This window comes from Lathamus discolor, chromosome 18 (genome assembly GCF_037157495.1).
Source record: "Lathamus discolor isolate bLatDis1 chromosome 18, bLatDis1.hap1, whole genome shotgun sequence".
Lineage (NCBI taxonomy): Eukaryota > Metazoa > Chordata > Aves > Psittaciformes > Psittacidae > Lathamus > Lathamus discolor.
In genome coordinates, this window is record NC_088901.1 from 4030613 (window position 1) to 4056719 (window position 26107).

General features: G+C 57.4%; 1 protein-coding gene across 1 annotated transcript; it reads right to left on the reverse strand.

The window, feature by feature from the left end:
* Window positions 1–3895: 3895 nt before the first annotated feature.
* NKAIN1 (sodium/potassium transporting ATPase interacting 1) lies at window positions 3896–24518 on the reverse strand. Its single transcript, XM_065697550.1, has 7 exons — window positions 24222–24518; window positions 9594–9731; window positions 9338–9418; window positions 8511–8708; window positions 7745–7805; window positions 4924–5005; window positions 3896–4090 (listed from the first exon to the last, which is right to left on the reverse strand). Exons 1-7 carry the CDS (start codon window positions 24273–24275, stop codon window positions 4081–4083), a joined length of 624 nt encoding a protein of 207 aa, XP_065553622.1. The 5' UTR covers window positions 24276–24518; the 3' UTR covers window positions 3896–4080.
* Window positions 24519–26107: the final 1589 nt, after the last annotated feature.

Consider the following 26107-nt stretch of genomic DNA (forward strand, 5'->3'; position numbering starts at 1 on the left):
TAACTGGGCCACAGGTACCAAGGGAAGAACCTCATCTACAAAGCAGTAATTAAAGGCTGGATCCCAATGTGTGTGCCTCAGGGGGCTGAGCTGAGGTTGCACAGGTGGATGTAACGCTGGTGTTTCCTAAATGTGGGCACAGGAGTCTGCAGTGCGGGTGATGCTCATCTCTACATGATAACGTGCTGGGGTGTTGTTTTAAGTTAACTGGCAGCAAAACAGGAAGCACATCTTGAAGGTGCAGCGTGCAGATAGCTGTGCCCTGGGCAGGGCCCCAGGAGGCCACTGCGACAGCCCAGCAGCAGCAACACGTTGTCACCGATGACAAGAGCAAAGTGGACAGCTCAAAGCCAAGAAATCAGATCTGGAGAAGCTGGAAGCAAAGGAGGAGTGGGGTTGGGGACTAGGAAGACCTTCTGGCTGACTGACCCCTTGCAAATCCACTGCTCATGATGAGCATTGCAGCCCTGTGACTCTGCAGTCTGTATGTTCCCAGTAACAATATACATTTTCCATTACATATACATATTCCAATAAATAGCTCTGGCTGCAGGGGAAGGATTTGATGGTCTCGATGGCCATGTTTGTTCTGGAGATGTAAAGAGAAACTCAGAGCTTCTCTCTTGTCGATCTTCCAGTGCTGAGGAAGAGCTGATGCAGTGCAAATGAGATACACGGAGCTGGTGGAAAGTGCTGCTCACAAAATGCAATCAGGCTACAGGACTGCAAGAAGATGTCATGTGGAATGAGAAGGCAGCAAGCTTCCAAAGGGCTTACTCATGTAATTGCCTGTTGAGAAAATCCAGTGTTGATATACTTAGTGATAACAAACAAGCTGGAAAGCTTAATCAGCCTCTTGCTTCAGAGCTCTAATGATTAGAAGTTGGGATGAGATGTGGTGTGGGGGATCATCATAGAACCACAGAATGGTTTGTGTTGGAAAGGACCTTAAAGCTCACCCAGCTCCAACCCCTGCCATGGGCAGGGACCCCTTCCACTGGAGCAGCTTGCTCCAAGCCCCTGTGTCCAACCTGGCCTTGAGCACTGCCAGGGATGGGGCAGCCACAGCTTCTCTGGGCACCCTGTGCCAGCGCCTCAGCACCCTCACAGGGAAGAGCTTCTGCCTAAGAGCTCATCTCAGTCTCCCCTCGGGCAGGTTCAAGCCATTCCCCTTGTCCTGTCCCTACAGGCCCTTGTCCAAAGCCCCCCTCCAGGTTTCCTGCAGCCCCTTTAGGCACTGGAGCTGCTCTAAGGTCTCCCCTTCAGGAGCTTTCTCTTCTCGAGGCTGAACCAGCCCCACTCTCTCAGCCTGGCTCCAGAGCAGAGCTGCTCCAGCCCTCGCAGCATCTCCATGGCCTCCTCTGGCCTCGCTCCAGCAGCTCCACATCCCCCTTGTGCTGCTGCCCCAGAGCTGGATCAGAGCTGCAGGGGGGGTCTCCCCAGAGCGCAGCAGAGGGGCAGGATCCCCTCCCTGAGCTGCTGCTCACGCTCTGGGGGTGCAGCCCAGCACATGGGGGGGTTCTGGGCTCAAGTGCCCACTGAAGCCGGGTCATGGGGAGCTGCTCATTGACCATCACCCCCAAGTCCTTCTCCTCAGGCTGCCCCATCCATTCCCCAGCCTGTGGCTGTGCTGGGGATTGCCCTGACCCAGGGAAAGGACCTTGCACTTGGCCTGGTTGAACTCCATGATGTTCCCATTGTCCCATCTCTCTAGCCTGTCCCTCTGGATCCACCCCTTCTCTCCCATGTGTGTTTTCTGCGTTTCTACTGTTCCAAATTCCAGCTTTTTTTCTGTTATTTTACTACCAAGGAGGAAATCACCCACCCGGGCAGCAAGGGAGAAGGTGGAATCTCACTGGGACACCAGAAAATGAAGCTCATGGTTACAGGTACAAGCTGGGTGCTGCAGAGCCCACAGGAGCGAGTGGGAGCATTAAGAGGGAGGGGAAAAAAGGGGCCAAAAGTAAAAAACCCACCAGATTTTAATCGATTCAAGTGCAGCAGGAAGGGAAATGCCCCAGAGCAGGACAGCATCAGCTGAAACCTTCCTTCGCCTTTTATAGTTACAGAATAGAAAAGAAATCCTCGTTCACATTACAAATACAGTCCTGTATAAAACCAAGCCAACGGAAAAGGGGGAATAAGGAAACCCAAAAGGTCACGGCACCAGTGCCTGGCTCCCTCCGAGCTCAGGAGGGAGGGCAGCTCCTCTGAATGAGTTAGGATGATTCCAGGCTTTTCCTTCTGCTTCCTGCTGGTTTGGAGAAGGGTTTTGAGCAGGAGGGTGTCTGCCCTGCCCATCCCACCCAACCCCATCGCATCCCGCATCCCGCCCCGCAGCAGGTCAGCGACAGCATCCTTGGTCCTGGAGAGGAAAATCAACCCCGGAGATGGTGTTGTCCCCGGGGCTGGGCAGCGCTTTGGGGCTGGGAATGTGTTTTGGGGATTTTGGGGAATCTGTTGCCTGAAAAACATTGTTTTCCTTGGAAAAAAATAAGGGAAAGGGTGGAAAAATTATTGCCTGTAGAGTTCGCAGCTTGGCTGGAGGCGATGGAAGGGCTGGTGGGGGGGATGCAGCCAAATCCAGGGGGATTTGGGCTTGGGCAGCTTCAGCTGTTGGCACTTCCCAGCTGCTTGTTGGGAAACACAAAAAATATCCCCAAATAACCCCTTGGATGGGAGGACAAACCCCTGGGAGGCAGAATTCACCCCCTCTGCTGATTACAGATGCCAAGGGTGGGCCTGGGGCCAGAGCCTGGAGACACCACATCCCACCTCTGGGAAGCAAAGGAGAAGAAGGAGGTTGGGAGGAGCTGGGATGCTTCATGGAACTTCCTTTTCCTTGCAGCATCCTCTGAGACTTCCCAGCTCATCTCCACTCACAAAGCAATCACTTCCCAGTGGATCTCGACCATTCCCCCTCTTCCCAAATCACCTTTCCCCACATCCCGATGTCGCCCTGCTTCTGCTGCCAGACCTGATGGGGTGGATTTGCCCCCAAGATCCCACAGGGATGGAGGGACCAGGAGGAGGTTGCGAGGCCCCAGGGTGCCCCGGGGTGGGCAGAGCGCTGCTGAAGGCACGGTGTCGGCCAGGGGCTGGGGGGGGGGGGGGGGGGTCGTGTTCAGCCACTGCTCAGGCACTTCAAATTAATACAAATTAACCAAACCCAGTAATTAAAAAGGAGAAAACCAACCCAAAACATTCATGAGATGCGTTAAAACAGCCGGAAAGGGGCTGTGTCAAAGCAGCGTCAGTATTGCCAACTTTGAGCAAGACTCCCCCCCCCAAAAGGTGGGAGGGGTGGGGGGGCTCGCAGGGGGATTCGGGGGGCTCTGTGTCCCCTCCATGTCCCCAGGCAGGGGGGGAATTGAGGCAAGATGCTGACAGCCGGATCCAGCTCCTGATGGCAAAGGGAATCATCCCGGACCGAACCCCTCTGACACTGTTCCATCCAGTCAAGGGGCTGGGAAATTCCTTCTGGGAGCAAAACCCCCATTTTTGGGGCCAGCCCGACTCCCAGACCTGGAATTTTGGGCAAGTGTCCCAGCCTTGGAGAATGAAGCTGGTCCCTGTCCCCAAAGCACTGTTCATCCCCACGCCTGGTCCCACTTTGATCCAAACCAGCTGGGTTTTGCCCCAACCCTGCTCCAGCCTCCTCCTGCCCGGAACACCAGGAAGGGCCCTGCTGCTCCAAGGGAAAACCAGGCTGGGAGAAACAGAAGAAGACGGTGTCCAGTGAGTGATGCCACATCCCTGCGTGTCCCCGTGTCCCATCCTGGCGAGGCTTTGGGAGCATGATGGGGAGGACACAGTGCAGGGGGTCCACCTGTATCCAGCCCCCCCCGCCATCCTGCTGTGAGTGCATGGTTTGGGCTCGGAGGCTTCCTGGCTGGATGGACTTGCAGCTCCCGGCTCCATCCTCGGGGGTCTTGCAAGGTGCAGGGAGGGGATGGATGTCTTGGCATCGTGTCCCCCCCCATTGCCGGGGGTCGTGTCATTGGGTGTGGGGCAGTTCACTCTCAGGGGGTCCTGTGGCCTCTGGCTCCCAGGCTGGGCTGGGGCTGGATCCAGGGCAGGTTACCCGGACCTGGAGGGGAAAGAGGAGATGTATTAGGGGTGAGACCCGAGGCATGGAATCACAGTCCCAGCCTGGGTGGGGTTGGAAGGCCCCTTAAAGCCCATCCAGTAAAGAGCATCACTGGGGCACCTGGCTCGGGGAGGGCAGGACACCCACATCCATCCCCATGATGTGTGTGCTGCCACCCTCGGGGTGACACCGTCCATGTCCCCATCCCGGGAAGCTCCCACCCCACCGTGCCCCGCTCACACTGGAGGGCTGTGGTGGTGGTGGGGAAGGACCAGCTCCATGCAGTGGGGCGCAGCACCCAGGGGTGCTCACACATGCCCTGGGGTGGGCACACGAGAGCCTGTGTGTGCCTAAAGCGCAGGGAGGGCTGAACAGCCTCACAGATGCATTTGTTCCACCGCAGCTCTCTCATTGCAGGCTCTGCCCTTGAGTTTGCATAGAAGGCTTTGGATATAATTAATTCCTGGCACCCAACAGGAGGTGAATCCCTTTGGATTTCACAGCCTTATCTCATTTCAGCCTTTATCTGGTTAAGCTTAATGGGGAAGGGAGCAGAGAACAGGGAGCTCATTTATCTGCAGAGCTGCTGCTCCCCACCTGGCCTGTGGAGCTCAGCAAACAAAGCAGCAAACAAGGGCATGAACCCCCCTAAAACTGCCCAACCCCAACCCTGATGGAGACTCTGGTCTTTATGGTGAGGCAAGGAGGATGCAGACCCGCATCTTTTGGGTTATGATGGTGCGATGAGGGACCTTGGAGGCGCTCCTGCATCCCGGACCATCCCAGAGCATCCCCAAGCATCCGCAAGACTTCCCAGCCCGGCACAGACTCACGTGTAGAGTGGCTGTAGCTGTAGGTGTGATGTCTTCTGTGGTGCCTGATAGCCATAGGAGTCGAACCCGCCAATGAAGTCGACTGGAGAGAGGGGCAGAGGAGCGAGGTGAGCTGGGGAGGGTGGTGGGGACGCTTCCCTGCTCCTCCCTCCACCAGCAGCACCCATGGGTAACGCAGCATCCTGGCTTGCAGCAGCACCCTAGGGAGGTGCAGCAGCACAGGGAATGCTACATCTCAGCCTGCAGTGGTGTCCTGGGCCCCTGCAGCATCCCAGAGTCACTGAATCCCAGCCTGGTTTGGGTTGGAAGGGACCTTAAAGCTCATCCAGCTCCAACCCCTGCCACGGGCAGGGACCCCTTCCACTGGAGCAGCGACCCCTTCCACTGGAGCAGCTTGCTCCAAGCCCCTGTGTCCAACCTGGCCTTGAGCACTGCCAGGGATGGGGCAGCCACAGCTTCTCTGGGCACCCTGTGCCAGCGCCTCAGCACCCTCACAGGGAAGAGCTTCTGCCTAAGAGCTCAGCTCAGTCTCCCCTCGGGCAGGTTCAAGCCATTCCCCTTGGCCTGTCCCTACAGGCCCTTGCCCAAAGCCCCAGGTTTCCTGTATCCCCTTTAGGCACTGGAGCTGCTCTAAGGTCTCCCTGAAGCTTCTCTTTTCCATCCTAGGTCATGGCACCATCCCAGGTCACCACAACATCCTGGGGAAGTGCTGCATCCCAGGTCTTGGCAGCAGCTGTGGTCAGACCAGCATCACAGGGACACGCAGTATCCCAGGTCACAGCGGCATTCCAGGCCTCAGCAGCATCCCAGGGAAATGCCATTGAGAGACAGAGGAAAGGAGCTGGACTGACACGCAGAGATCCCTGTGGCTTTTCTCATCACAACAGGTCTTGCATTGCAGGCTGGACAAAGTGGGTAAAATTACCCTGTCATTACCTCCAGAGTGGGCATTTAAGGAGAACTGTGAGGGAATTACCCTTCCTTTAAGGTCTGTCATTTAGGGAATTGCAGACACCCATGGATCAATGTTCACTGGTGCCATTTCCAGCCTGGTGGCTCCTCATCCTGCATCAACCACCTATTGAGCCCTTGGGTGCTCACTGGAGGGGTCCTGGTGGCAAATCCCATCCCTTCACCATAGCTGGATGCAGTGGGAACTATGAGGGGGCCTCAACATCTCCCGCGATCACCCCATGTGGCCCCAGACCTGAACCCTCCACCAGCACCCCCAGGCTGTGGTGCCTGAGCTGCTGCAGGAGCCACAGCATGACCCATCTCTCCAAACCCAATCCATTCACCCCCATGGAGCAATGAGCTGGATGGGTTCGCACAGGGGTGTCCATTAAACAGCAGCGTGCTCAAAAGGGGAAGCAAATTTATCTTCCTGACTTAGTATTCAGCCCGCTCCCAGTTTTGACGCCATCCATCCATCCGTTTCCAAACCTAATATGATATTCCATTGAAAATGTGCATTTGAATCCTGGGCTCCAGCAGCATTAATATTAAAAGTGTATCAAATGCAGGAGCTGTTTGAATGCAAACACACTCCAAAGCCGGCGGCGCTGGATAAACCTTTTTGCCAGCTTCTTGGATACAGAAACAAGTTATTCCCGCTGACAGTGGCCACTTTCACATGGAGATTTCCCTTTTCCACTACACTGGTTCCCAGCAGGCGGAAAACATGGGGATGCTGCACCTCAGCATCACCTGGGATGGGCTGGGACCATCCCTGGCTCCGTGGTGCCATCCTGATTCCAAGGAAGGAGCTGGATGCTGGGGTGGCTTTTGCCATAGGGGCCATTGCAGAGCATCTCTGCCTGTGGTGGCTGCTGGGAGCTGCCAGCTGGCAGGAATTCATTAACAGCAGATGAGCATTTAATGTGGTTGGATGGCTCCAGCCTTCACAGCCTGGTTAATTGGGGTGCTTGGTGCTTCCGGAGGGGGTTTGCTGGGATCAGATTGGAAAGCACAATGTAGTTCCTATGAAAATCAGCCTGTAGCTATCTTAAATTGCTGTTTCCCTCCCTGTTTTGGGTGAAACCTGTTTGGGTGATGCTGTCCATGGGGATGCTGGCTGGGGACACCCAGTATTTCCCATTCCCTTGTCCCTGAGCCCCACATGGCTGTCAAAGGGATTGGCAGGCAATGGATGGAGATGGGAACAGGGCTCTCCCACAGCACCCTGGCTGCGGGTCCACACCAGGAGGAGCACCCACCATGAACATATCAAAGCACTGAGGTGGATCTTTGCAGCGAGGGCAATTCCCTGCCACTGCCACACTGGAGCAGGCACCTGGAGGAGATGCTCCGAATTTGGGTCAGTGGGGAGCAGCGAGAGGAATGCTGAACCCAAACCCGGCCATACATGGGGGTGAGCTTCCCGGCTTCAATGGGACCTGGGGGACTTCATGGGCTGCTGTGGTGTCAAAGCCCATCCCCATTCACTGGATGAAAGTGGTCCCATTCCAGCACCCAAAGACTGTGAATGCTGCAGTCCCATGGGAGATGCAGCAGCTCAGGGCTCAGCATCCCCGTCCCTGTCCTCTGCCAGCCCTGGCCATGCTGCAGCGCCCTCCCCAAGGCTGAGGAGGGGCACTGCACTGGTGGCACAGGGTGGCACATCACACCCCAGCCCGTCTGCCTCAATGGGGATGGGAAAATGGGGCAAAAAAAACCCAACTAAAGGTATTCCTTCACCTGTGACCCAGGCATCATTCCCCATCCCTGGCTGGGAGCTGCCACCCCAGCAAGACACTGATTGGTGTCAGCAGAGGCTGTTTTGCAGCTCTCACAGCCCATGACGGGTACCAGGAGCACTTACAGCTGTCTTCTTCCTCCAGGAACACTTTGCTGACGTAGCAGGCATAGACAAAGCCAAAGAGCTGCAAAACAGAAGCAGTCGGTCACTGGGGTGATGGGCAATGGACCAGCACGGAGCCTGGTGCTGCGAGGGGATGCCTGGAGCATCCCAAGGGCACTGGGAGCATCCTGGGCAGGATCAGTGCCTTCTCTGGGTTGGTGGTGCTGGAGCCCATCTGCAGTGGGTGCTGGTCTGGGATGCAACAAGGCTGGATGGTTTCAGCTGCACTATGGGGACAAGGGTGATGGCCCAGGGTGGGTGATGAGCCCCACACAGCACCTGATGGGTTCAGGGCAGCTGCTCTGGACCCCAATTCCCTTTCAAGCTTTATTTCCTTGCAGCCCCCAAGGCTCCAGAGGAGTTTTGCATCCAGGTGTGCCCCCATCCCACCTCCCCATGGGATGAGACAGCCACTGGGATGCGGGGACCATCCCTTGTGCCAAGCAGCGCATCCCAGCGGCTCATCCTCCAGCAACACCTCTGTGCGGATTACACTGAGAGCTCCCCAATCCCTGCAGCACCCAGCCCACAGCCTGACAGGCTTTAGGGTGAGCAGCACCCCAGGGTGCTGTCATGGGCTCATTGCCCTCGATGCTATAAACAGGCACCGATGCGCGATGGCACAGTGGGACACCTCCAGCTCTGCCCACCCCGGTCCATGCCATCACCCCCTTCTCCCACTCCATGATTTGGGATTGGGGATGAGGAGGAAAGGAGCAGTGCTCACCGCCAGGAAGATCTGCGTGGCGCTGCTCACCACCTCGATGTACTGGTAGTCGAGCAGGCAGCCGCTGACCGTGATGACGTGATGGTCCTCGGGCGCCAGGTTGGAGTTGAGCACCGGCGTCACCAGGCACCCCGGCCCGTTCTCCATCCACCACGAGCGGTGCAGTGAGGTATTGAAGGTCATGATGAAGTCTCGGTCCTGCGAGAGGGGAGCGCAGGAGGAGGCACAGAGCGTGGAGCTCGGGGTCTTTGCAGAGGGGTTGGACAGAAAATGGGGTTTTCCGAGCCAAGGATGCTCCGTGAGACCCAGAGCGCGCTAACACAGTGCAAGGCATCTCCCTAACCTGCAGCCAGCACCCAGGGTTTGTGGCTTCCTCCTATGCTGGTGTCCATACATTAGAGGGGAAGAATCCCCCTCCTTGACCTGCTGCTTGAGAGGCAGAACCATGGGACCACCCCACCAGCATGGTGCAGGGATCCCATGTTTCTGCTTGCTAAAACAGCCTCAGGTGACCTGGAGCCACATGGGAAGATGGTTTCATCCATCAAGTCCCCCCAGAAGCCCTTCTCCTCACTGTGGGCAGCCACAGAGTGAGCAGCGACCTATGTCCTGAGCCCTCTGGGATGGCATCCTCAGAGCAGGGCACATCCTCAGCATGGGTACCCCAACCACGGGCTGGGGATGCTCAAATCACCTAATAACGCATTATTACATGGAGTTTTCACTACATGAAGTTTTGCTCTTTTCCATGCACAAGCTCTAATTTTATAGCCATGGGAGGGAAGGAGAGACAAGGAAAGGAAGGGGAGGAAGAGGAGGAGCGTTACCTGCGACAGGCGTCCGACCTCCAGGTAGAAGCAGATGATGAAGGCGTTCCAGCCGACCCACAGCACCAGCCACACCGCATACTGCCAGGAAGAGAGGTGCTCAGGGAATGCCCAATGGACACCCCCTGCTCCATCCCACCTCCAACCTGCTCGAGGGATCCCACCGGATCCAGGGATACAGGGAGGGACCTGGGGTTGAGCCATCCCCAGGGGGGATGATGCTGTACACAGGAGCAGCATCCGCGGTGGTACCTACCACCATGAGGTATTTGGATCTGTACTGGATGGTCCCAAAAATGCCCAGGATGACGGCCATGATGTGTAGGAAATTAGCCAGGATGGGGGCCCATTGGTAGCCCAGGAAATCAAAGATCTGCCTCTCCAGCGCTGCCACCTGCAAGAGAGCATGGGAAGGGGCAGGTATGAAAGCATCGGTCACCACAGCATCCCGGGATGCTGGAGGCAAAGAGCAGCTGCTGATGAATGGGAATTCCTATGGATAATTGGTTGCAATGGACTGAAACATCCCTGTGATGCCTTGGCTGGTGGGGGGTGAAAGCACGGTGGGGAGTGAGGGGTTACTTGGAATATCTGGAGCTAGAAGGGGAAAGCAGGAGATGCCAGCTTGTACCCACCAGCACCCTCCATGCCTCAGTGTCCCCATTGCTCAGGTCTTGGGCACTGCTTTGATCACCCTTTGGGATGGGTTTATCCCTGGGATCAGCCTGTCCAGGGGGAAACCTGTTCGGCTCATGCATGAGGTCCTGGGTACCAGCCCTCCCATTTAACACCACTGGGGTGTGATTGCTGTTATCATTGATATTCCATAAATAAAGACTTGAAACAGCTGAATAAATCACACAACACACAAAATCAGGGCCGGTGGCTTCGGATGGAACCTGCCTTTACCCCAGTACTTATTTATGGCTCTATTTATATCAGCTCAGGGTCTATTACTCTTAATTACAGGATTAGCTCAAAGCGATGTGGTAGCAGAGGTGATGTGGGAGCACTGGGGCACTTATGAATGGTTTTAAGGTAAAAAATGGAGATTGGATGAGGCTTTGGGGGTTTTAGGGAGCTTTTAGGGCTCCTGAGGGCTGAGCTGCAGCATCCGTGCCTCAGCAGCTTTGCAAACCAAACCCCCTCTTACATTTATCTTTGTGACAGCCCAGCCCCATCTCATCGCTCTTTGAGATGCCCCAGATTCACCCATTAAACCCCGCAGGGCCCCAGGTCCTCCCTGCAGCACCGTGCCTCAGTTTCCCCTCCCAGGGCAAAGCCCTTCATCCTGGCAGGGAAACGGGAGCTTATCCTGCAAACCACAAGAGAAAATGGGCTTCCCATCCCCTGCTGCGCTCCCCAGCACACAGAGAGCTGGGCTTAGGGGAGCTCCATCCTGGTGCTTCCTGAAGCTCCCTTAGGAAAATGAGGGCTCCGCAGCATCCCTGCCCAGCCACAGCTTCTCTGGGCACCCTGTGCCAGCGCCTCAGCACCCTCACAGGGAAGAGCTTCTGCCTAAGAGCTCAGCTCAATCTCCCCTCTGGCAGGTTCAAGCCATTCCCCTTGGCCTGTCCCTACAGGCCCTTGTCCCAAGCCCCTCTCCAGGTTTCCTGCAGCCCCTTTAGGCACTGGGGCTGCTCTAAGGTCTCCCCTTCAGGAGCCTTCTCAGCAGAGGCAAGGACTGCTGTGTCCCATTCCCTACTCTATCACTGGGATCCACGCTGGCAGGACCCCAGTTTCAACTGAAGGCGATGCAAAGCCACAGAGCAGCCGCTGGGTCCGTGGTGCCGTGACTGAGGCTGTTTGCATTGAGCTTAATTCACTTCCACACTATTTAAACTCTCTGAGGAAACAGCCTTTGGAAATACAACGGGGCTGTAAATCCTTTAAATTGAGGGATGTAAATAATAGATGATAACAGGGAGCGTGGTGCCCGGGGGGTTAGAGCCATCCATCGAGCTGGTGGCTGTTGACAGAGCTGCTCAGCAGGAGCTGGATGCGAAGGCTGGGTTTTGGGTACCGGTGAGTCTCCGAAGCGAGGTAAGGGACTCTGAGAGCATCCCATGGAGCTGGAGTGATGGATGGCACCTGGATGGCTCCTTAATTCAAGCCCATTGAGCCAGGACAAGCTGGGAAGAGCCTGGTCAAACCAAATCCTTCATCCCAAGGAGAGGCAAAATGAGGAGCAAATACCACGGTGTCCTCGAGGATGAGCAAGGGCTCATCTCAGGCTTCAGCTGGGACATTTGGGGGCAGAATTAGGGGTTTGCATAGTTTTACTATGTGGGCAAAACACCTTTTTTTTTGGGGGGGGGGGAGCATCCCTTTTTGGGGGGATGAAAACTCCTGGCTCCCTAGGATGTGCAGGAGCAAACCTGCCCTTGTCTTACTGAATGTCTTCACCAAACCACCCAGGCAGGGGCAGGGGATGTTCCCCCCTCATTTTTCCTAGAAAGAGTCAAAAATAGACAGGAAGAGGCTCCACCCCCCCTCAAAAAAGGGATGTTTCCCTCTGAAAACGCTGTCCCTAAAGCCTGAAGAGCCCTGAGCATGCGGCTGCAGTTCTGCCCGCTGTCAGTGGCGCCGGAGCAGGCAGCGCAGGCAGGATGCTCCCGGCTGCCCGCAGCATCTGTGCATCGGGCTGAGCTAAAGCCTCTGCACTCCCCTGGCAGGAGCGGAGCGGTGCCCCCCGATGGGATATTCTCCTTCCCCGGGTGATTCCCTCCCGCACACCATATGCCCGCGGCTCGCCGGGGATTTAACCTTTCATTTCACTGCGTTTTGGAGAGATTTGGGGGTTTATTCCGCCTTGAATCCAGCCTGAAGGTGCTATGGGAGCATCACTGCCCCCGCTGCTGAGCCCGGCCTGGGGAACTGGGGCAGAAATGCCCCATTCTAGGAGCTTGGGGCAAAAAAGTACCAGGGTTCAGGGAGAAAACACCTCCCAGCAGAGCTGGAAAGCAGGATCTGGCCCTAAGGGGATGCCAGATGCTGTTGGTCCCCATGAGGGATGTTTCCCATAAGCCAGGCCTGGATGTCCTTGCAGCAGGTCATAGAACCAGAGAATCATCACAGCCTGGTTCGGGTTGTAGGGACCTTAAAGCTCATCCAGTAAAGAGCATCCTTGGGCAAACCACGCTCCTGGGGCTCCCTGATCCTGCCCCATCCCCAGGAGGAACAACCAAGTCCAGCTCCCATCCTGCTACAGGCACCACACCACCCTCAGCATCCTATTGCAGGCTCTGCCACCGTTCATTTTGAGGCAGTTTATGGCATTTTGCTCATCTTCTTTTTGCCATCGGAGGTGTTTCCATCATGTGGTTCCATTCCCAGCTCCACCCGGCTCCACTTTGGGGAATGGCTGCGATTGGAATGAGCGAATTGACTATTAAGGAGGTGCAAACACTGCTGTGAACCCGGGGACTTCAGTTAATGACTTGGAAACAAGTTCTTGACCTACTTCCAACTTGCAAAAGCCTTTGTGAAATCACAGAGAGAAAGAAATTAAAGGGGCCAGAGCCTTGATTGCTCTGTGCTATGGGGTGGACATGAGCAGAATGCAGCCCCTGGCCTAGAAGATGCTCTGAGATGGAGCAGTACGAGCAAAAAGTGGGGTGAAAGAGCCACAAACTGGGACCTTCCTCAGCTGTTGCAACCTCAGTGGGTTTGGGGGGGGAGGTTCTGGCCTTTGCAATGCCCCTTTTTCCCCATTCCCGATGCTGGCATCATGGATTTAGGAGCTCGTGGAGCAGCCCAGATCTCCAGGATGCAGCTGCAAGTGCTGGGGGCACAGGCAGAGATGTAGTGAGGGGTGAGATTCCTTGCCACAGCTCCCCATCACCCACCCAGCACCCACCACCCATCCCATGGGCTTTCCTTCCTCTCGCCTGTGTTTTCCCATCCCCATTCCCCGTTATTTATTTCATTTCCCTGCATCCGGCAGCGTTGCCATGGGAACGCGGCGGCTGGATGCGCTTGTCTAGACGCTGCGCCCCAGGAGCCCGCCGCCGGCATCCCCCACCATGGGCTGGGTGCTAGGTCACCCCTGCATCCCTATGGCTGCATCCCCTCCAAGCTCCTGGCTCCATCCATCCCTGGGGTTTCCCTACAAGGAGAGCTGGGAAATGCAGCTTTGGGGTGGATAATGGGGATAACAGTAACCATCATCATCATGGAATCATCCAGTCCCAGCCTGGTTTGGGTTGGAAGAGACCTGAAGGCTCTGGACCTGGGTTCCAACCCCAACACTTTCCACTAGAGCTGGGCCCATTGCTCCCAAACCTGGAAGTTTTGGGTGGATTTGGCTCTGTCTGGCTCCGATCGCCCCAGCAAGGACTGCAGGGGGTTGTTATCCCCGGAGGAATGTCAACAGGGGTTATCTTTCCCAGCAGACATCACAGCTTACCCTATGAGGAGGCTGCTTCAGCTCTAACGCAATGTCACATCCATTTAACTTCCATCCAGGATTCTATCTCTTATTTCCACTGTCCTATAAGTGCTGAGATGAGACTTTCTGCTTTCCCTCATCTCCCAGCAAGGGAGTCACTTTTCCATGCCAGGGAAAGCCAAGGAAATCCAAGCAGCTCAATTCCCCTATTGCCTGTCAGAGGCTGAAGCCCCAGGGTCTCTGGTGCTGGCTGGGAAGGGCTGATCCTGCACTGCCCGGGTGCTGTGCCATGCCTCAGTTTACCTTGGAATTGGGCCCAAGTCCCATTGGCCTCGCTCAGCACCACACTGGGAGCATTTGCTCTCTTGGTCAGCTCCATCAGTGTAGATCTAATGGGGAAACTGAGGCACAGAGGGATGGTGGAGGAGACCAGAATCCCAAGCCTTGGAGAACAGCTCTGCCTTGAGGACAATGGGTTGGGAGCTGCTCCAAAGCCACCGGAGCAGGGCTGGGACTGCTGGGCTGGCTGGGAGAGATGGGATATGGGCTGAGTTACAGCCATCAGGCTAAATTAAGCCACAGGAAGCTCCCAGCTCTCCCTGGGGATTCCGAGTGGAGCCGCATCCCTGACCCCGGCGCAGCATCTCTGGTACCCAGACTGGTCGCATCTCTCCGGTGCTGGTTTTCCCATGGGATGCAGTGAGGAAGGGGATATCCCCCACTGCCCATGGAGACCCCAGCACTCACCCAATGCCTTTTCCTGTGGATGAGGTGGGAGAAGGAGCCTTGAAGGAACCAGCGCTCCAGCAGGACACCCATGGGATCCTGCCCTGCTCTGCGTGGGGAAAGGGGCTTGGAGCTGGGAATCTCGGGCTGAAACCTGGGAGAATTTGGGCTTAGATCTGAGGATCTTGGGTTTAAATTTGTGGGATTTTTTGCTTAAATCTGAGGATTTTGGGATTAAATTCAAGCGGTCTTCATGTGAGATTTGGGGAGTTTGGGGTATGAATTTAGGGGATCTTGGACATAAGTCTGAGGGTTGTGGGGCTTAAATCTGGGGGATCTTGACCTTAAATTGGGGAGATCTTGTGTTTAAATTTGAGGGACTGAGACTTAACAATGGGAGATCTTGGGCTTCGTTTTAGGAGACCTTGGGCTTAAATCTGGGGAGTTTTGGGCTTAAATTTGGGGGATTTGGTGCTTAAATGTGGAGGATCTTTGGCTTAAATTTGGGGGGTGCACAGATACGACAAAAGAAATGGGGAACCAGGAGAGATGCAGGGAGCCTGACACATAAATAACAATTGATGGGGGTGAGACACAGCGGCTGGACAAGGAACGGGAGTGAGCAGGAGCCGGATGCTCCAGGAAAAGCAGGGTGGGAGGGGATGGATCCTGACCGAGATGTCCCCATCCACCCGCAGTGGCCGAGCTGTTTGGCCAAGGCTTAAGCCTCAGGCAATTTCGATGCTAATTCGCCCCGCTAAGTTCTTTAGCTGCCATCTGCGAGGAGCAAGAGGTGTTTTCCTCCACATCTCAAATGATGCCTCAAAGACAGCGTTAATATAATCCCATGGGGGAGGAAAGGAGGGGGAAATACATACAGAAATATATATAGATAGATACAAAAATCCAATTTACTGACTTATTTAGTGACACTTTGTGTAATCAATTCTCGCAGGAAAGAAAGGCTGATTAAAGCCAAGCGCATCGCTATGGAAACCGGCATTCCCTCCTCCCACGACCCGCCGGCTGGGAAGGGTGAGGAAATCTGCCTGGTAACAACCCCGTTAATGAGCCAGGGAGCCCAAAGAATCCCTGGAAGCGCCGCTGCAGCGAAAGGAGCAGCCGGGAGCAGCCGGTGGGGAGGCGAAACGGCGCCGCGCTCCCCAAATATTGATGCAGACGGAAGGGGTTTGGAGGAGGAGGGGATGCTCCTGCATCCAGGGTTGGTACCCAGGGGTGCACCCAGCGAGCCCTGGGAGTGCCGGTGTTTCTTATGCCGTTGTTTGGCCTTCAAAGAGAGGATGAAGCCACCCCGACACGAAGGTTTGAGAGATTCAGGAGGCAGCTGCCAGCACAAAAGGGGTTTCTACGATAAACCCAGCGGGTTTCCCTCTCTGCAGGGTGATTCCCCAGCCCATGGGCATCACTGCCCATCGCCTGTGCTCATCTGCCCCCATGGGCCAGAGTTCCTTGGGGAATTGGGGATTTATTCTTATCTCTTCATTGGATAATGGCCCTCATGGAGGGTTCAGGGGTCTCCTCCTGTCTGGATGCATCCCCCACCTCAGCACCCTACGAGGAGAAGATGCTTGAGGCACCCACGGGTGCTGCTGAGGCAAGGGTAAATATTCCCATGGGATGCATATAAGCCCTCCTTAGGTGGTGGGAAGCAGCTGGGGCTGGCAGTGAGCAGCACAGAAGGGACTTGGCCATTTCCTCATGCACCTGTGATGCTTTTTGGGGTGCTTTAAGGAGCGAAGGTCTGCACAGGGCATCATTACTGCTGCTCCTTGTCTATTGAGGGATTTAACAGCAATCCCATCCCGCATTTTCCTTAAATTCCTTCCATTATCACCACTGTCACTGTGACCAGGGATGTGAGTGGAGTCCCTCTGCTTCAGCAACAGGATCATGGTCCAGCCCGGGGACCAGAGCATCCAGACGCTGCATCACCCCATCCACCCACATCCCAGGACTATCACAAACCGGAGCATCCAAAGGGATGTGACATCCCACTAAAACCAGACACCTGGATATTTTGAACCATTCCAAGGAGCTGTTAAACCCTCCCATTCCTTCTGAGGAGCATTCACTCAGGCTCCTCTCAGTGTGTGCTGTGGCCACCGGCACGTTGTTAACGCATCCATCAGCAGCGGCGTGGCCGGGAGCTCATCAGAGACACCTCCAACAGCCGTAAAAGCCACTTGTATTAATGGCTCTCTCCTCTTTTTATCCCCACCACGTCCAGGAGGGGGGTTTGGGGGTTGATTTCACCACCCCTTTTGTTGCCTGGTGGTGGATGGGGAGCATTGGATCCATCCCAGTGCCCACACTGGGGCCTTCCTGCTCTACTCAGCCACATCCTTCAATGACACTGGGGTGACAACGCCACAGCTGGGATGATGCCACCCCAAGCATCCCAAACCCTGCGTCCAACAGGGATGTGAGCCCATCCCCCTGGCATCAGAGCCAGCCCCACATCAAGGAAAATAGGATTTTCCTCAAAACCTTGGGTTTTCTCCCCCATAACCCCATGGGATGACTTTGCCAGCTGGGTGATGGGTGCTGCTCCAAGCCACCCCCTTTTGGGTGCACCCACATGAGGGATGAAGATTTCCATCTCAAAATCTCTAGGGAAAACCCAACCCAGCAGCTCCCATGGCCTGGACACAGGAGTTGGGGGGACTCCTGGGGTCCCCATGTGGGACACCCCATGTCCTGGACACAGGACTGATGCTCCCACCACCTCCTGGAGTTCCCCTGTGGGTCCCCCCATGGGCAATGGGGCTCTCCCTATGTCCCCCTGCTCCATCCCCATCTCTGCTGGGTGGCGGACACTCACCTTGGCACTGATCCTGCTTCCCCATCCTTCCCAGCTCTGCTCTGTGTCCCTCCCAAGGGAAAGTGGGGGGATACCATGGGTGTCCCCTGGTGATGGAAATCTGACCATGGCCAGGCTGGGCATGAGGACCCCTGACCCTTGGGGACCAGCCCCACAGCATCATCCCCACCAAAGCCCGGCTCCGGTACCATGGAGCTCTCAGTGGCCCCACTGCCATACCAGGGGGATGCCACCACCAATACACAGGTGCCACCCTGCCACAAGCCCCATCAAGAGCCATCTCCAGCCCTGGGGAGCAAAGAGGCACCCCCAGACCCCCCAAACTTCGCTGCACTCCAAGCACCCCATCAGCCACCCCATAGGCAGGGACTCAGTGCCAGCCCTGAGCCACCCCGGTGCCTGTGTCCCCTCCTCCCTGAGCCAAGGGAAAGCAGAGCCAGATGCCACAGAAAGGGGCCAGGAGAGGATGGATTCGCCCAAGAGCACTGGCAGCTGCCAAAGGGAATTGGCAACCGGGTGGTGATGGGCTGGAAGGGGCAGCAAGGGAGGGGACAGCAGGGGCCAGGAGCAGTGGGGATCCTGGAGGTGCAGATGGGGATGCTGTGCCCCTGGGTAAGGGGGACAGGGCTGGTTCCTGAGCCAAAAGAGAGCGGAAAAGAAACGGATTGAGAGTGCAGGGAGAGAGCCCCGAGGGGGACGGGACAAGGACTGTGAGCGTGACATTTCCTGGCACCATCAATCTGAGCCATTACTGCACAGGAGCAGGAGCAGACAGGGCTTCCCAGGGGCTCCTGTTAGCGTCAGCATCCCGCCCTGTGCTGCACGAGCATCCTCCATCCCGCTCGAAGCATCCTTCATGCTCACCCGGAGCATCCTCCACGCTCATCTCAAGTACCCTCCATGCTCACTTCAAGCACCATCCACTCCCCGAGCGTGAGCACCCTGAGCACCCTCGACTCCCACCTGAGCATCCTCTGTGACGATGCCAAGCATCCTCCACTCCAACCGGAGCAGCCTCTGCTTCCACCAGGGACATTTCCCACTTGGGGCTCGTACCTGGGCGTCCCTACGGGATGGGACAAGGTGCCGGGCAGAGATGCACCACTCCAGTGACAGCAGAGTGGAGGGGATTCTCCTCTACTATTTAAACACGACCAGGGCTGCTCGCTGCCTTCCCACTTCTCCTGGCTGTGATGTCCAGAGATGGGCAATTGGAATAAACAGCAGCTTTCAAATGGGGGGAAGGAAAAAAGCCCCATGCCCAGGGGCCCGTCCTGAGCCCCTCCGAGCATCCCTTGGGATTCAGGAAGAACACCTCACTCAACCCCCAATGCTCCATCACTTCCAGCCAAAACACTGCCCCCAGCTCCACGCTGTGATAGGGATAAGGACATCCCAGGGCATCCCGGGAGGATGAGGCATGGGGATATAGCCTGGAATGCTGGGATGAGAGGGGTCTGAAGGCGCCTGCCCGTCTGCTGCTCGGCTTGGCCGGGCGCTGCAGCGATCAATAGCCAATAACCTGCATGGTGCTGAGGAGCTCTGAGGACGTGTGGCTGGTGCCGAAGGGAACGTCAGGGTCTTGGGGGGGGGGGGGTGTCTTTCAGTGCTGCCGGGGGGCTCCTGACCTTTTCCTTTCCCCTCTATAAGGATATCCCCAAATCCCCTCCCTGTCACCCCATGGACCACCAGAGACCAAGCTCCTCGAGACGCTGCTTTGCCACATCCTCCAAACTCAGCTCTCCATTCCCAATCCCCTCCTGATGTCCTGCGGGTGTATTTTGGGACGGGACACCCGGCTGGCAGGGATGTGGTCCCAGGAGTGATGCTCGCTGCCCCCCCTTCAGTCCACACGTTTCCTCCAGCGCTGGTTTTATTCCTCCTCTTCTTTCTTCCCATTACTGAAACGAGCATCATTGATTTTTTATAGTGCTAATTCTTCTCCTAACAGAAAGCCACCTGGGATCACATCAAATTGCTTATCAGCATCCAAACACTATTATGGCAGCTCAGGCCCTTTCAGCAGCCAAACCAGTGAGCTCAATAAGAAACAGCATCAAGTTTGGCTGGATGAGGCTCCTTTTCCCAGACATCAATTAGGCCACCTACTTTTAGGCTTTGCTGATCACATCATGCATCAACCTTCCCTTGCCGTGCTCTCATGGCTTCACTGTCAGGCCGTGCTCATCCTCTTTATTTGCTCTACAACCGAGACATTCATTTTCCAGTGCCCGTTGCTCCCAGCTCCGTCAGGAACGGGTAGGAATGATTTAAGGAGTTCTTCAACCACTCGTGTTAATGCTCTTGGGTGCACATTTGCTGGTCTTGTAAATGTAGACACACTGCACTTTAATCGCGGCTTTAATTGCGAGCGGGAACGTTCCTGCTTCCCAAACGTGCCCATAAACCTTTATAGCTCTGCCTGGGAATAATGCGGCTGCAATGGAGGATGCGCGTCCGTTGGGATGGAATAAGAGGATCCCAGGCTGGTTTGTGTTGAAGGGACCTCAAAGCTCCTCCAGCTCCAGCCCCTGCCACGGGCAGGGACCCCTTCCACTGGAGCAGCTTGCTCCAAGCCCCTGTGTCCAACCTGGCCTTGAGCACTGCCAGGGATGGGGCAGCCACAGCTTCTCTGGGCACCCTGTGCCTGTGCCTCAGCACCCTCACAGGGAAGAGCTTCTGCCTAAGAGCTCAGCTCAGCCTCCCCTCGGGCAGGTTCAAGCCATTCCCCTTGGCCTGTCCCTACAGGCCCTTGTCCAAAGCCCCTCTCCAGGTTTCCTGTAGCTCCTTTAGGTACTGGGAGCTGCTCCACAGCCACCCCAACCCATGGTCCCTTTTTGGCTTGGTCACCCAGGCTGGTGATGAGGTGGGTTGGGGTTTTTCATGCCTCTAATACACACAATTCCCACCTTGGAGCCATCTCCAGATCCTCAGCGCTGCCCATCCCTGGAGCATCCCTATCCCTCCACACCAGCACCCACCACCCCGCAGCATCCCTGGGCACGGAGGCATCACCGCACTCATTGTGTCCCATCCCATGGGATGGGGTGCAGGGATACGAGGGTCTCACCACCATCCCTACACCACTGCCAGCCCCCCATTGCCATGGCAACCATGCAAATGTGAAAGCTTTCCATAATCATTAGGGAGCAGAGCAGTATAAACAGTGACTGCAGCAGATTACATGCCTATTATGAACAGTCGCACCTTCTGAGTGCTGATAATTATACCTAATTGTGCATTTAATTGTGTAATTGAAAACCCCCATCCACTGTTCATCCCGGGCTCTGTTCCCCTTTCCCGGCAGCAGGAATGTGGTCAGGGGCCGCTCCGGCCCCGCTGTCCTCAGGTCATCCCTGTGCCGGGAATGGGGCACGATAGGAACCGCGTGAGGACAAAGGATGCCGGTGGATGTTGGAGGTGCCAGAGCTGGAGGGTTGGTGGCCAAAAGCAGGGAGATGGGGACAGCAGGGTCAGGAAGCACCCGAGGGTGCAGTGGGGTCCTGCTGGGGATGGGGATGTCAGAGAGGGCTGATGGGTGCTTCAGGGACACAGGGATGGCCTTTGCCCATCCTTCCTTAGGCCGACCCTGTTAGCTCTTCATCCAGGCTTGGTGATGGGGGGAATTCACATCCCAAAGGCTCTCAGTGCCCTGTGTGAAGCCCATGGATCAGGGAAGCAGGGTGGGATGGATCCGTGGCCCCGCTCCCTGCACCTCAACCCTGGGAGGCTGCGGGGGGAAGGATGCCAGTGCTGGAGTGGTACAGCACGGCACAGCACGGCACGGCACGGCACGGCACCGCGCGGCATGGCACAGCACCGCAAGCTGCCAGCCGAGCAGGCTCAGCCGGGCAGGAGGTGCCAATGGAGCTTTGCTTTTCCAGCCAATTAAAGGAGGAGAGGAACAAAGAAGGAAAAGGAGCCCTGGTTCGGAGCAAAGCTGAGCTGCATCCCACCCCCAGTGAGCCCTGTGCTGGGATGGGGTCACTGCGGGATGGAGGAGCCCACATGAGCAAGCACCAGCTCCTAAGCACGGCCCCAGGGTACAGAGCGGGATGGCCAGATCCAGCCAGACCTCAGCTTCCAGCATCCCACATCCTGATATCCTGTATTGCTGCCCACAAGGTTGGGTACAACCCTCGGCAGCAGCACAACTGTCCCGGTCTGCAGCCAACACCATTAGGCTTCAGAGTTAACAAGAATCATGGCTTGTGGCTCCATGTCCACACTTGCAGTGATGGGGTGGTATCACCACCAGGTCCATTTCCCATCCAACCACCTCAGCGGCTCTCATCTTCACGTAAAGATAAATCCTCCCAACAGCGTCCATCCCAGAGAAAGGATCCCAAAGCCCCCGGAACCCCCCAGGCTTTCCCAAATGATGGGAAGGACCAGCAAAAACCTGAGAGTTTCGATTTCATCCCATCTCATCTGCACAAATATCTCCCAGCAGCTCCTCTTGATGTGGGGCAGGGCCGGAGGGCATCTGGCAAATGCATCCCTGGGTTTTTCCCAAAGGAAAACCAAACAGAGGCAAAATCCAATCCCTTGGGAATGGTGACCCTGGCGTGCAGCATCGCCTCACTGAGTGCTCAAGGAGCACATGGGATGCTCCAAAGCTGCCGTGCCATGGCCCAAACACCGGTTTCCCAAACCTGGTTCAGGCACAGTCACTGCCCCAAGGGCTGCGCTGGGCTCTGCCTGCAGCGTCCTGCCCCTCCAGACCTGCCCTCTCCCACCCAGCACAGGGGACCTGGCCCCCAGTGGGTACCAGCAGCATCCTCTGTCACCATGAGCATCCCTCCCGGGGACACAGGGGACCAGGGGCGCTTCCCCAGGTTGCAAGCACTGGGGAAACCGATGGTTCCATGGTGGCACGCAGGGAGCAGCAGGAAGGTGCCTGCAGGAAGGGGGCCCAGCAGTGAGGACCAGCCAGAGGTGATGGTGTCACCCAGGGCAGGCTGCTCCTCTCCCACACTGCTTTGCTTAAGGGAAACTGAAGCTGATGAGGTTTGGCAACCAGCGTGCTGGCTGTTGGCACAAGGTGACCCTGCAGCAATGGGGCACCGCCAGCACACACCAGTCCAACCCCAGGCACTGGGAGCACTGGGAGCATGGCTGACATCTCCCCCCAACAGCACAGAGAGGCAGGGTCAGGCATCATCCCTGCTCCCCATCATCCCCTCCCAACCCTCAGTGCTGACCAGGCTGCACACCCCGACCATGCCACCCCAGGGATGAATATTGGCCTTGGTACCCAAGGGGACCCTGATGGCTCAGCCCAGGGCTGACCCCCCCCTCCATCCCAGGCAGGGCACCCCGTGGTACCTTTTCCTCATGGCCCACATGGGTTCCACTGCTGCGGAATGGGGTGCTGAGGGCAGAGAGCATCTCCCCATGGCCAGCCGGATGCAAGCTGCTGCCTCCAGAGCTGGGAGAGCATCCCACAGGCTGGGAGGGGATGAGCTGTAGGATGGGGTGAGCCCGAGGTGGAAGAGCCACTGGTGGGGGGCATTTATGGAGCCAAGCCTTTGGGAATGCTGGCAGCACCAGGACACACAGGGCAGGGGGTGGAGAGCAAAGCCTGACCCCCATTTGCAGCACCAAGTTTCTCTGGGTGCAAGCAGGAGCTGCTCCCCCAACTCGGTTCAGTTCTTCCCCTACAATAAATAGGTTAAAACCCCCTGGATTTGGGATATGTCAGGGAATAAACCCCAACAAGTGACCGAGAGCCAGAAAACTCCTGCACGCCCGGAAAACAGCCGTCAGGTTCATCCTAAGGGGGAAGGCGAGCAAAGCGCAAAGCAAGGCTTTACAGATTGAACCAGGGGGACAGCTGGGGACACAAGAGGCCATTCCCACTGGGAATGGCAGGATTTCAGCCTGCGGTTGAGGGCCGGCTTGGAGCATTGCTGCATCCCGGCAGGAAAGCCCAGTTCCCCCCCATCCAAGAGTGGGGACCCTTCCGCTCGCTTCCTGCCAAAGGATGGAGACTGAACGAGAGCAACGCCGGGAAGAAAGTGCGGGTCAGCAGGATAACACCGTCATCCCTGGAGCGCATCCGGAGGCTTTCCATCACCGCCTCCATCCACCCCATCACCCCCAATCCCTAGGGACACCAGGGCTGACCACCCTGCGTTTCCACAACCCACCCCTGCCTTCCTCACCCCGATGAGCCCCAGCGTGGCCATGGGGCGAGTTGTAGGGAGCTGATGCTCTGTTACTGAACCACCCAGCCGGGATAATCCATCACAAGCTGGTTTTAGTGGAAACCCCCCCCAAACACCCCATACGCTCCCATCACCGGCTCCGCTGTGGGCAGCCTGATGAGGACTGACCCCCAGGCAGCAGCCAGCACAGCACCCAGTGCTTTTGAAGGCCAACAACCCCATTAAACCCTTCCGTTCCCTCTGCTCCCAGCGTCCCAGCATCCCCCCGCCGCGGGCACACGGGTCCCACTTGGAAGCAGGAGAGTTTCCAAAGTGCTGGCAGCGGCTCCAAGTTTCCCTCTTGCCCCAGCTCGGGGGACCAGGACCCCGAGAAACATCCTTGGAGTGACCAGGATGGGAAAGCGCCGGAGGGAGCGAACCGGGAGAGGGACGAGGATGCAGGTGGAAACAAAGCTCACACCTGCTGGAGACGCATCCCCAGGCGCTGACAGAGCAGGGAACCGGCTCCCATCCGTCTCCCCAGCCGTGACTCCAGCCAGCGCTGGGTTGAGGCAGGGGATGATGGGGGGGGCATCTCATTCCTCATTGAGCATTAAATCTCCTCGGGGTATAGGGGGGGTTTGGGTGCCAGTGAAGCATCCCCAAGCCGGTCCCACAGCAAGGTCACCGCCGACACGGCGCGGGTAGCGGTGACAGCAGCGCTCGCACAAAGCACGACCCGGCATGCTGATGAGCGCGGGCCGCCCCTCGCCTTACCAGCTGCAGGCAGCAGAATCCGACCAGCGTGCATCTCCCATTGCATCTCCCCATGGCTTCCCAGCCGGAGCCGCGGATTTTCCCCCACCGTGGCCTCGCGTCGCCGTCCTCCGGCTCCTCAGCGGCAGAGCCGACACCCGGCGAGCATCAGCGGGGCACCAGCACCATGTCCCGCTCCGCAGCCTCCGGCCAGCCCCGCTACTTTCTTCACAGCAGCCCCGCCATCTCCCGCACCCTGCCCGGGCAGCGCGGGGCCGGGCTGGGCTCAGAAAGGGGCATCGCCCCCCATTCTCCGCCTTTCCCCCCCCCCCCCCCGCCCCAAGCCAAGTGCGCTCCCCCCCGAGCCCGCTACAGCCCCATCGCTTAGCGCAGAGCCCCCGGGGCCGCGCAGCCCTGGCCGCCCATCCCCGGAGCCCGCAGCTCTATTGTCTCTCCCGCACAGCCCCGGGGGCGGGCGGGGAGGTGGCGGCGGGGTGGGGTCGGGGGCGCGCCGGGCAGGGCGGGACGCGGCCGCCGGAACAACGCCAGACGCGCTCCCCAGCGGGGCCCGGCGGGCGGAGCGGCCGGGTGGGGCGGAGGGGAGGCCGGGCACGCTGCGCCGCGACGAGCCCTTGGCGGCTTCCGGGGGCGCAGGGAGGTGCGGACCCTCCGCTGCTAGGCGCGGCTCCCGGTAGCGCCCGCCTTCCCTTAGCGCCCAGTGTTGGCCTTTTTAATCGCAGATTTCTATTCTCTTATTTTCCAGGTGGGGATGGGTTAAACCCCGGCGATGCGAATGCAAAGGGGCTGCTGAGCTGCTGCCCTCCCCTGTCCCTCGGCCCTGCGGCCCTTGGGCGGTGCCTGGACCCGCAGTACGGGGACCCCCCCGCAGCCGCCTCCTTTGGGGCGGTGGTGCCGGGGCAGCAGCGGGGCTCGCAGGGAGGAGAAGCCCCCGGAGCATCCTCCCCCTGCGGAGCCCTCACCCGGGCACACGCGGCTCCAGGGCCGGGAGCATCCGCGGGGCGGCATCCACCGGGCTCCGGGGCTGTGGTCCTGGAGGGCTTAAACCCAGCAGAGCTGACAGGGTCCGGCCCAAACCCCCCCCCCACCCCGCTCGCCTTTGTTCTGCTTTCACAGCACGGCTTCAGGGGGATCGGAGAGCGCACATCCTCCACGCAACAGCTGGGATGCTGCTTTAGGGACCTCCTGCTGAAATGCCACCGGCGCAAGGACTCCCGAACACTTTGCTGCTTTTCCCTTCCATGATTTCTTAATCCTCAGCTCTGGTTTTTGTGAGGAAGCATCTCCTAAACCAGCCCCATACACTGTTGGTGTAGAGTTGATCTGCACCAAACCTGAGGGGCTGCAAACCTTACAGGTACGTTAGAAATCATAGAATCATAGAATAGTCAGGGTTGGAAAGGACCTCAAGATCATCCAGTTCCAACCCCCCTGCCATGGGCAGGGACACCTCACACTAAACCATCCCACCCAAGGCTTCATCCAACCTGGCCTTGAACACTGCCAGGGATGGAGCACTCACAACCTCCCTGGGCAACCCATTCCAGTGCCTCACCACCCTCACAATAAAGAACTTCTTCCTTATATCCGATCTAAACTTCCCTGTTTAAGTGCACATTAATGTGCAAGTGTTGCCTGGCCATGGTCTAACCAAGGGCCCATCCCATCGCCATGTGCTGCTGGGACCTCGAGCTTTTCCTTCATCCTCCATAGTGGGAATTTCTCTCCCTCCCTGTGTGTGGCTTCAGTGAATGCAAAAACCAGACAGGGGGTTCACCAAGTGATGCTCTGAAGCAAGGGGCCTGCAGAGGTGATTGCACTCAGGCTGAACCGGTCGCTGTTTGAGACACAGGGACCTCTGCATTTCTTCTACCCTACCCGCAGGCCCT